General features: G+C 37.3%; 1 protein-coding gene across 1 annotated transcript in view; it reads right to left on the bottom strand.

Annotated features, from left to right (window-relative positions):
- Positions 1–12,150, bottom strand: part of b4galnt4a (beta-1,4-N-acetyl-galactosaminyl transferase 4a) — a 297,930-nt gene that overhangs the window by 139,896 nt on the left and 145,884 nt on the right. Inside the window, exon 3 of the mRNA XM_079809876.1 lies at positions 5,182–5,280. Coding sequence (XP_079666002.1) covers positions 5,182–5,280 — 99 coding nt within the window. The remainder of the gene's footprint in view (positions 1–5,181; positions 5,281–12,150) is intronic.

The raw sequence follows: 12,150 nt of genomic DNA, 5'->3' as shown, positions 1-12,150 counted from the left end.
GTTAAGTCCAAGTCAAGTCTCGAGTCAAGTCTCAGGTCAGTTGTTCGCGAGTCCAAGTCAAGTTGCAAGTAATTTTTTTTTGCGACTTAAGTGCGACTTGAGTCCAAGCCGCAGACTCGAGTTTCCATCTCTGATGCTAATGATGTGAATTGGATGCGAATTGAGCGTCTTGCGCGATACGCGCGTTATGCGCGAATGGTGCTTTTTGTGCATTCATGCGTTTGAAGCGAATTCGCGTCTGACGCCCAAGTTGAAAAATTTGAACTTTGGCGTCAATTCGCGCCTCGTTAACCAATCAGGAGCGTGCTTGCTGCTGTCACGTGGTAAAGTGATGTGATGAGAAACCCTGCATATTTTAATAATACTACTATTGTGTCACAAAATGTAGTTTTAAGACTTCTTCAGGTGAGAATGTAGTTGTTTAAAGCTAAAATCTGTGATTATTTATAAAAAGAGCGCCTATTTAAAAAAAAAAATTCTTGCGTTTTTGGAGTTGTGAGATCCAGGTGATCAGCGGTGCTCAGCCCTCATTAACCCCGCGAGAGCAGCCGTTTCTCAGCCAGACCCTCTGCCGTCTGCCGCTGGCTCTGATGTCCTGTAGTGGTTCGTCTTTTGTGGATCTAACGGCCGATCTTTGGTGTCATGAATCTATAATTTGTTGTCTGACAAATCGTTTTGACTGAGGACAAAGAGAAGTTTCCTAACTTAATTTTTTTAAGGATATTTAAATATGCATGCAGTGTAGATAATGTGGGAGTTGCCTGGACCACATTTGTGTGGCTATAAATGTTTAAAGGGTTAGTTCACCCAAAAATGAAAATGATGTCATTAATTACTCACCCTCATGTCGTTCGATACCCGTAAGACCTCCGTTCATCTTCGGAACACAAATTAAGATATTTTAGTTGAAAGCTGATGGCTGAGAAAGGCTTCAGATAGGCCTCCATTGGCATTCAGTACATTCACACTCACAAGACCCATAAAAGGCACTAAAACGTCGTTACAAAGTCCGTCTCACTACAGTGGCTCTACAATAATTTTACGAAGCGACGACAATAGTTTTTGTGCTCAAAAAAAAAAATCTAAATAACGACTTTATTCAACATGTCCTTGTTTTCCGTTTTGGCCTCTGCCGTGAACTCACGAAGCACCACGACGCATGCGCGAGAATATGACGTAGCACCGGCGTTCGGGAATCCATGAAATGCACACTTTAGCCCCATTTTGAGCACTACGGCGAGACCTAAAGCACTATCAATGTAGAATTCAACAGCTTAGATATGGCGCGTCTTCATCTGCTTGTAAACAAATCTCCTCCTCGCTTCAGGGTCATGTGTCCGAACGCCGGATCTGCGTCATATTCTCGCGCATGCGTCGTGGTGCTTCGTGAGTTCACATCCGAGGCCTACACGAAAGACAAGAACTTGTTGAATAAAGTCGTTATTTAGATTTTTTTTTGCACACAAAAACTATTGTCGTCGCTTCGTAAAACTATTGTAGAGCCACTGTAGTGAGATGGACTTTGTAACTTTGTGTTTTTAGTGCCTTTTATGGGTCTTGTGAGTGTGAATGTACTGAATGCCAATAGTGGCCTATCTGAAGCCTTTCAGAGCCATCAGCTTTCAACAAAAATATCTTCATTTGTGTTACGAAAATGAACAGAGGTCTTACGGGTGTCGAACGACATGAGGGTGAGTAATTAATGACATAATTTTCATTTTTGGGTTAACTAACCCTTTAATATATATTTTTTAAGGAAAATGAAAAGAGGCAGAGTGGTGTTTTAGGACATATTTCTCCTGGAGCGCCTTGAACACGTGTCTATTTCGCCTCAAACGCTCGATTTATACGCGCGTCCAATTCGCTGTGGATGCGCGAATGGATTCAAAATGTTCACGCGTCCAACTAGACGTGATTTTGAAGCTCTATTCGCGTTTGGTGTGAATGCAGAAATAGGGTGCCCCACATCCACATTCAGTTCTGGTTTGTGGATTATGATAAAAACAAATATCTTGCAGGTATTTTTTTACACTTGAACCAGCTATTATGGCACCCCCTAACTGCACAAAGAATGCCAGTTTTTCCCGTAGTCCATATTAAAAGTTATCTAGCCAGTCAAAATGTCATCACAAAACTACGGGTTAACAATAAAACTACTATTAGCGGAAGTGGCTTACCGGAAATCTAAAACATTATAGTTGGACCAGCTGGAGTTTATTTATTAAGTGTGCAGGGCAACCACCCAGTAGAGCATTACAATAATCCAGTCTTGAGGACATGCACGTATGATCTAGCTGTTCAGCATTTTGCATTGAGAGCATATGTCGTAATTTAGATATATATTTTAGAATGCGGTTTTACAGATGCTAGAAACGTGGCTTTAAAATTAAAGAGTGGTAAATTGGAGGCACCTGCTATTGCATGAAAAATAAGGTTGCTACCTCTTGTACCAAGTTTCAGGAATTAATTGCTCTAATTTCAAGCGATACCAGCCTCTGTTTGCTTTGCTAAGCTGTGAACATCTGTCTGAATTCAGGGGCTATTTTTCGGGCGGCTATCGCCTGTGTTCACTCCTATAAATAACACGGCCTGTGAGACCTGTCAGGGACCGGCCATCCATTCTCCCAGAAGCAACTGTGGCTGACACTTAACACAACATTTAGTAGCTAACACAGGACAAAAGCAAAAACTGCAAACATATTAAGAACATTATACTAGTACATGGCCATTTTTGGCTTTCAGCAGCCAGAGAATATATAGGGATACACGATATATCACTAACATATCAGTTATCGGATAACATTACAGATATTTTTTTAAATCTGTAATATTACATATTGGATATACTGTATATTTAGCTAATATAACATTTTACATGTCTTATTTATTTAAGTCAGGACTCTGGAAAGAAAGCATTATAATGAAATATCATTCAATTAAATTGACATGAAACTATTATTTAAAAAATACTGGTCTATTATCATATAAATGCATCAATATTTATTTATTTATTTATTTAGCCAATGTTAAAATTCAATACTATGAGCGGTGTTGTTATTGTTAACTAAAACTATTAAAATTAATTTTCAGTGATTGAAATAATGCTGAAACAAAATTTAATATAAATATTAGATAAAAAAAAAACATCAATGATAATTAGAAATGTAGATTTGGGAACTGAAATAAATTAAGGACTAAATACTTCATTAAAATAGAAATAAATAGAAAAATAAAAAACAAATGAATACAAATGAGAAAATCACCGCAAAATGACTAAAATTACTAACATTTAAAATGAAAACTGAAATTATAAAAATAAAAGCTCATTCAAAATATTATTAAATACTATAATTAGGGCTGTCAAAAGATTAATCGCATCCAAAATAAAAGTTTGTGTTTACATAATATATGTGTGTGTACTCAGTTAATTATTATTTATATATAATTACACACACAAGCATGTATATATTTAAGAAAAAAATGCTATTATTATATATAAAACATTTATATTTATATATATTATAGATTATATAAATGTATATACAGTATATACATGCAAATATTTCTTAAATATATACATGAATGTGTGTGTATTTATATATAAATATGAATTAACAGAGTACACACACCTTTATATTATGTAAACACAGACTTTTATTTTGGATGCGATTAATCGCGATTAATCTTTTGGCAGCCCTAACTATAATATATAAAAATACTAAAATAATACTGATCATCATAAAAACTATGAAAGTAGAAATGCAAGTGCAGTCATCCCACTTCAAGTTACTCTTTTAAAAGACAAATAATTTGATAACATTGTTAAATGTAATCTTTAGCTAAATTCAAAATGTATAAATGTTTAATTTTTCTAGTCATGATGCTTAAATTCACTTCTAGCACTTAAATCTATTACTGGTATTTCTAGTGTGTGTTATTTTAATATCGATGCATCCCTTTGAAAATATGAACAGAAAATTAATACTATAAAATCTAATAACTGCAGTGTGCACTTGAAATCATCCGAGTTGAATCACATTTCATGATGTTTTCTTTCCAGATGAGTCCTGACACATATCAGCGTTCGAAAAAAAAACTTTGTTCAGTGGGATTCAGATCTGGCCTTTGTGAAGGTCAGTGGAATTTCTTCACAGACTCAGTAAAGCATTTCTGTATGCACCTGGCTTTGTGCACAGGGGTTTTTTGTCATGCTGGAATTGCTGTACCGGCTTGAATCCATCTACACCGGAGGCATTGAAGCGGCACGTCTTCTCCGAATGTTCACTTACACGGACAATCAGCTGCAAAGCTCGATACTAGAATTCAGCAACAGCGAAATTGGTAAATACCTTGGTATCTTACTTTGACATTTACTGTGTATAGTTACCTGGCTAGAGAGTTTGAGAGCCCTGAAAGAGCAGATGGCATCACATCCCTAATGCCATGAAAACAAACCGCTGCCATTCGCCCACAGAATATTCCCACCTCAATGCTATTATTTTAAAACGGCAAATCTACTTCACCTGCCCTCATTCATAGTGATTTTAATAGCGGCTCTGACTCATTATTTTGCATGTGGTGGTTTGGTTTAGCAGCCTTGTGGTTTGAAATGCCCAGCATTCAGAGCACTCTGAACTCAAAAACTCAAATCTGTGCGTTCTCAAATAAGCAGCTTACGAGAAACCTTTTTTACTTTATCTAACGGGAGTAATTATGACAATAATGTCACTTTAATGGAGTCGGATAAACCATCCAATTTCATACATCATCCTCCCAACTTTTTGGTCCAGTATACTGGGGCAAAAATAAGATTATGATTTTCCAAATTTGCATTTTTTTATCCAGTAGGTTGAGCAGCATTTCAGTCCAGTAATTAACTAAAATTACAGGAACAACCACACGAATACTAATAAGCACCCTAACTTAAGCCCTGAAAATGTGGGCTAAATCTTGACGGATATTACAGCTGATATTAAAATCTGACAGTAATACAATTTGTTCATTACACAAAATTGCATGTTACAGAAAACAGTCCAGGGCAACATGTGCTTATTAAGAGCTTCAGTCAATGTTTGAGAAGTTCTCAGTAAGAACTTACACAGCTGGCAAACAAAAGAGAGCGATAATGAGTCATTGTCACACGCAAAAAGACAAAAATAAAGCAACGCATGATACTCGTACCTCTGGTTTCCATGGCAACTTTTTGTACTTCTGTGTGAGCAACTTGCGGATTTCAGCTTGATCTTTGTCATGAATGGTGCCAGCGTTGCGCTCATCTTCCTGCTAGAGAAAAACAGAGAGAGATGTCAATGGCAACATTGCATTTTCAAAGATTATGAACAAAAAAATTTTTTCTAATATACATATATATATATATACAGGTGCTGGTCATATAATTAGAATATCATCAAAAAGTTGATTTATTTCACTAATTCCATTCAAAAAGTGAAACTTGTATATTATATTCATTCATTACACACATACTGATATATTTCAAATGTTTATTTATTTTAATTTTGATTATTATAACTGACAACTAAGGAAAATCCCAAATTCAGTATCTCAGAAAATTAGAATATTACTTAAGACCAATACAAAGAAAGGAATTTTAGAAATCTTGGCCAACTGAAAAGTATGAACATGAAAAGTATGAGCATGTCCAGCACTCAATACTTAGTTGGGTCTCCTTTTGCCTGAATTACTGCAGCAATGCGGCGTGGCATGGAGTCGATCAGTCTGTGGCACTGCTCAGGTGTAATGAGAGCCCAGGTTGCTCTGATAGTGGCCTTCAGCTCTTCTGCATTGTTGGGTCTGGCATATCGCATCTTCCTCTTCACAGTACCACATAGATTTTCTATGGGGTTGAGGTAAGGCGAGTTTGCTAGCCAATTAAGAACTAATTTAGGATAAGGGATTAAGGGATACCATGGTCCTTAAACCAGGTACTGGTTGCTTTGGCTCTGTGTGCAGGTGCCAAGTCCTGTTGGAAAATTAATTTTGCATCTCCATAAAGTTGGTCAGCAGCAGGAAGCATGAAGTGCTCTAAAACTTCCTGGTATACGGCTGTGTTGACCTTGGACCTCAGAAAACACAGTGGACCAACACCAGCAGATGACATGGCACCCCAAACCATCACTGACTGTGGAAACTTTACACTGCACCTCAAGCAATGTGGATTGTGTGCCTCTCCTCTCTTCCTCCAGACTCTGGGACCCTGATTTCCAAAGGAAATGCAAAATTTGCTTTCATCAGAGAACATAACTTTGGACCACTCAGCAGCAGTCCAGTCCTTTTTGTCTTTAGACGCTTCTGACGCTGTCTGTTGTTCAAGAGTGGCTTGACACAAGGAATGCGACAGCTGAAACTCATGTCTTGCATACGTCTGTGCGTAGTGGTTCTTGAAGCACTGACTCCAGCTGCAGTCCACTCTTTGTGAATCTCCCCCACATTTTTGAATGGGTTTTGTTTCACAATCCTCTCCAGGGTGCGGTTATCCCTATTGCTTGTAAACTTTTTTCTACCACATCTTTTCCTTCCCTTCGTCTCTCTATTAATGTGCTTGGACACAGAGCTCTGAGAACAGCCAGCCTCTTTTGCAATGACCTTTTGTGTCTTGCCCTCCTTGTGCAAGGTGTCAATGGTCGTCTTTTGGACAACTGTCAAGTCAGCATTCTTCCCCATGATTGTGTAGACTACAGAACTAGACTGAGAGACCATTTAAAGGCCTTTGCAGGTGTTTTGAGTTGATTAGCTGATTAGAGTGTGGCACCAGGTGTCTTCAATATTGAACCTTTTCACAATATTCTAATTTTCTGAGAAACTGAATTTGGGATTTTCCTTAGTTGTCTGTTATAATCATCAAAATTAAAAGAAATAAACGTTTGAAATATATCATGTCTGTCAATCTATGTCTGTGTGTAATGAATGAATATAACATACAAGTTTTACTTTTTGAATGGAATTAGTGAAATAAATCAACTTTTTAATGATATTCTAATTATATGACCAGCACCTGTATATATATATATATTACATTTTAAATGATTTTGAATAGAATCAACTCTCTGAATAGTTTTAGCATGTTATTAAATATGGCAATTGTATCGGGCATACTAGATCTGCAACACACGCTGCTGCTGCAAAGCAAGTACAGACTTGCTACTGTTAATAGATACACAGACACAGCTGTGAGCATGTAAGATATTGTGCTGCTATATGCTGATGGGGGAGAGCGGGGCACAACGCTTTTTGACTTTCTCAGTTTGTGTAAATCCACTTGGAATTCAGAGTGTTTATTTTTTAAGGAGACGCATGTGAAATCCGGTTCATGTGCAGCAATGGCAGGTCATAAAGGCAAAGCAACCACTAATGCTAAAGTCATTGATGTTAATCAAAGAAGAAAGCTAACAGAGAAAATTACTCATAATGTGACTGTGAATCTCCATTAAGAATAATGAGAATTACAACAAAAAAGCTCAAAGGTAAAATGTCTGAATGCATCACAATAGGAATTTGTGGTGAAAATGTGCATAAATATCATGAAAAAATATTACAATGCAAGGAATCATAATGATTCTAAAATGCTTTATTTTGAAGGATTTGTGACTTTCATGTGATTCATCCATTTAGGATTTTCCTGACTGCCGGTAACTTCGCAGATCTTTAAGAAACAATTTTTCCATTAGAAAGCAATTCAGTTGTACACTGTGTGAGTGTAGATGGTCTGTCATGTTCATTGACTTAAGACGTACACCAGCTTTTCTTTCACAAGCTCAAGTCGGACAGGCTGCCATCGGCAGGGAAACAGACTGCTCTTCTCTTCTTTTCAGCTCTCAGTTAATTTCTCTTCATATTAATCTCCCTTTTCAGTCATGTGTCACATGTCAATGTTCAGCGCTAATTGAAAACTGCGCTGAAGCATCACAAAAAACGATTAGAGGTGGCTTAAAGTCAATACTGTTGAAGAGAAGTCACAGTAATAAAGGCCTTTATATATTGTGTTAGTGATTATACATATCTCATTTGACAGCTAGAATGTATGGAAGGATATCGCGGACAATTTTCAAAAGGAATTGCAAATGGTATTTGCAATTGCGTTTTCAATTTGTGGACGCATAATATGTGACACAATCCAAACGCAATTGCAAATCGCGCATTACCATTTGCATTTTCGTTTACGCAAACGCACAATGACTGCCAAATTTCAAATGGAAAAGCAAAGTCTGTTTGCAATTGCATTTCCAATGTCTTGCAAGTTATGACCCTGCCATTTTGGAATAGCAATAGAAAATCACCTATTTGCTCTTTTATTTCCTCCGTGTCCTGCCACAACTTGCACAAAATTCAAATGGAATCGCAATCCTCTTTGCGTTTGCATTTCCGATGCCTAACACAGTCAACTGTCAATCAGGCTTGAGGGCGGGGTTTATTGATGTAGTCGGAAAGTAGGCCACGCCCTCAAGTGGTGGAAAACCAAGGACTTTTTCATCATTATTCATTCCTAAGAACATGGGGAGAAATATCCAATGTGTCTATTTAGCAAAAACAACAAAAAAGTCATAAAACTACTGTGTAGTTTTTTGCACTTCAAACAAAGCCAAATACCTGGAAATAGACTATTTATCACCTTCCAACCAAACAAAAAGAAACCAAAAGAAGACTGCTCTGGTTGCAAGCAAATTGTCAAGAAGCAATTAAGATAGGGATGCTTTAACCGTTGACCAAAAGTAAGAATTTTGACAGATTAATATACAGTTAAACGGTTTAAAATGTGTAGGCTATATATATTTATTTTTATTTTTTTTTAAGGTTTTTATTTTTATTAAATTATTTACTGCATGGTTAAAGCAAAATATGCTAAATTCGGTTTAAAAATCAGTTCAATATATAATATAGGCCTATAATCTTTTAAAATAGGCCTATCCTTTTATTGAACCTGGGGCAAAAAGACATTTTGAAAGATTTCACCAGCTGGTACTTTCGGTTTTGCCGCGGAGATCCTTGTGATAAATAAATGTGTTGTATTTATGATAATCCGTGTAGATTTCAGTTGACGAAAATAAATAATAAAAGCGTGATAAGTCACGAAAGACAACTGAATTACTGACAGGATGCTGTGCGCGCAACCTGATCTCACAGAATTCCGTGAAATGAACACGGGTCCCTTAACTCAAAATCCGTGGCAGTTTCACGGAATCGCCGAAAATTCCGTGATGGGTCCACGGAAGTGATGCCTATATAAGTCAATGACAGTATACAGACGCGTTGGGCATGGTTATCATCATGAAACTATGATTTTTGCCATAATGACATGGAGTGTGATTCTCGATTTAATCAGCCAGCATAATTTTATTTATTTAATATTTTTTTTTACAGTATTTAGACACGTTTCGAACTCGTAACCCAATCCCTTCCCTAAACCTAACCATATGTGTATTATAAAAAAACAGGATATAACAGGCAGATACGTCTGCAGGCACAATTTATTCCAAAAGTACAAATATTCCAAGTGTTCCGAGGCCAAACGATTAATTTGTGTGAAGAAAATCCCCAAAAGCGATCAGCAGCGTCGAGTCCATCCGCCAAAGATCAAAAATACATTTCAAATTTGCCGCCGGGAGAAACGTTACGTCAGCTTTGACAGCATTGGCTGTCGTATGTCTCGTGACCAATAGCGTCATTACGTTGGCTTCGATTGTAAAATGCCATTGGCTCTCGTGTGTCTCGTGACAGAATGCGTCACGCTGAAGACGCGTGTGTATTATTTGAATCAGATATGAATGAGTGTGTTCACGGAGCGGCGGGATCATCATTTTAGCGATTTAAACATTAAGATCAACTCTGTTCTTTACATGAAGACATCGTGTGACTTCAAAAGACTTGGAATGCAACATGAGTTAATACTTTTATACTGTTTTTGGTCAGTTTTTGCAATAAATACCTGTGACTGTACTTGTATTTGCCTGTTATGTGTTTTTATATTGTTGAGAGTGGGTAGGTTTAGGGTAGGAGTGGAGTTAGTTGCTCCAAAATATGAAAGTAGCCTATAAATATTCATAAAATCATGTCTGCTTTTTACTGTCATTGACTTGCATTGGAATCACTTCCGTGGACCCATCACGGAATTTTCGGCGATTCCGTGAAACTGTCACGGATTTTGAGTTAAGGGACCCGTGTTCATTTCACGGAATTCTGTGAGATCAGGTTGTGCGCGTGTTCCGAGCGCAACACGGACAAGCGTGCCCAAACGGCCAAATAAACACAGAAATAGGCTATATCAAAATACCAAGTCGAGTATTCACATAAACACAGTAGATGTAAGCACTGTGTGCGTGCACTGCACACACACAAATTTATAACCGGACCTCAAAGTGAACAATTTTAAATTAATCTGATGAGAAAAAAATGCCGGGTCTTTATAAGATTCAATCTGATTTAGTAGTTTTTCGTTTTGTCATCTTAATGTATTAATTATTTAGAATAAGTGAGAAATAGGCTATTTAGCCTAGTATTTATTTATTTTATGCTTTTTATTTATATTACTTTATTATATATTATTTCAGTTTTTCTCTGTTGTCAGAAACGCTGCAGGTGCGTGAAAATTTGTGTGAATCCAGGTTCTGTTGTTGAGCTGTTCTGTCAAATCTGTTAAATGTCAAAATAAAGATACAAATATAGTTCAATGAATAGGAATAGGCTACATATGATGAAAATAATAATGTTGAATAAAATGAAATGAAGAAGAAAATCAGATCATCAGAGGAGGTAGGCTACGAAACGAACATGAACTGCGATTGAATGTCACTAATGTAGTTTTCTTTTCTTTTTTGATCGCTTGGCTCTTGAGCACAGAATCGTATGGACAACACACAACTCACATCATGTCAAGTTTCTATAGATTTTCTGATTTTAACTCATCATGATAATTTACTGTGTCGGGTGCAATATGATGATATTCGTCTGATATAGGCTATAGCCTACCGAATGCAGTCATGTCACTTTTCTTATTTGCTGTTTTTTTTTCTGGTTGCAGGTGAACATACAATCAGTTCTGCATTTTGACTTTGTTTGAACTAAAGAGTTTAAACTTGTTTTTTATTACAAAAATAGCCAAATCCCCCGTTTTCCACAACTTGAGGGCGTGGCCTACTTTCCGACTACATCAATAAACCCCGCCCTCAAGCCTGATTGACAGTTGACTGTGTTAGGCATCGGAAATGCAAACGCAAAGAGGATTGCGATTCCATTTGAATTTTGTGCAAGTTGTGGCAGGACACGGAGGAAATGAAAGAGCAAATAGGTGATTTTCTATTGCTATTCCAAAATGGCAGGGTCATAACTTGCAAGACATTGGAAATGCAATTGCAAACAGACTTTGCTTTTCCATTTGAAATTTGGCAGTCATTGTGCGTTTGCGTAAACGAAAATGCAAATGGTAATGCGCGATTTGCAATTGCGTTTGGATTGTGTCACATATTATGCGTCCACAAATTGAAAACGCAATTGCAAATACCATTTGCAATTCCTTTTGAAAATTGTCCGCGATATCCTTCCATAAGAATGACTGGCTATGTTCACAAACTCATACTACCAAACTACTCTTACTTTATTTCAGAAGTATATAAGTATGTATATTGTGACTTTCTGTATGCAAACACGACCCAGATGACCTACTACGCTACATCTAAGCATTTTGTGATAGAAATTGCATCCCATAATTCAGGGCCATCATTAGGGTGGTGCAACTGGTGCGACCAGGCTTTAGGGGGCTCCATGCTGAACGGACCGAAAGGTAGTAAATAACAAAGTTCCTTTATTCCTTGGGTCTAATGCTATTTCATGCATTCTGACTTATTTACACTGTCAAAGAGTTGGATTCTGAGCCAAATACACTCCTTCAGGATTCGAATACGTTTCTGAAAGGTTTTTTTTAGTATGGTCCTGTATGATGTCATACAGGGCGGAATTCCTTGTATGGGCACTTTTCCCGGATGAGCGCATGCACACATCAACCAGAGCGACAGCAAGAGCACACCCATCAATGAGCGTCATTCGGGTTACGCTGTCATTTTGTTTTTAGATCACAAAATCAACAAAGTCACTAAAGAAGTGTGTTTTGAGTTGTGCGGGAACGATAACCTTGTTCAGCTT

The sequence above is a fragment of the Gobio gobio genome, assembly GCF_949357685.1.
Source record: "Gobio gobio genome assembly, chromosome: 25".
Lineage (NCBI taxonomy): Eukaryota > Metazoa > Chordata > Actinopteri > Cypriniformes > Gobionidae > Gobio > Gobio gobio.
This window is presented reverse-complemented; position numbering and strand designations above follow the sequence as displayed.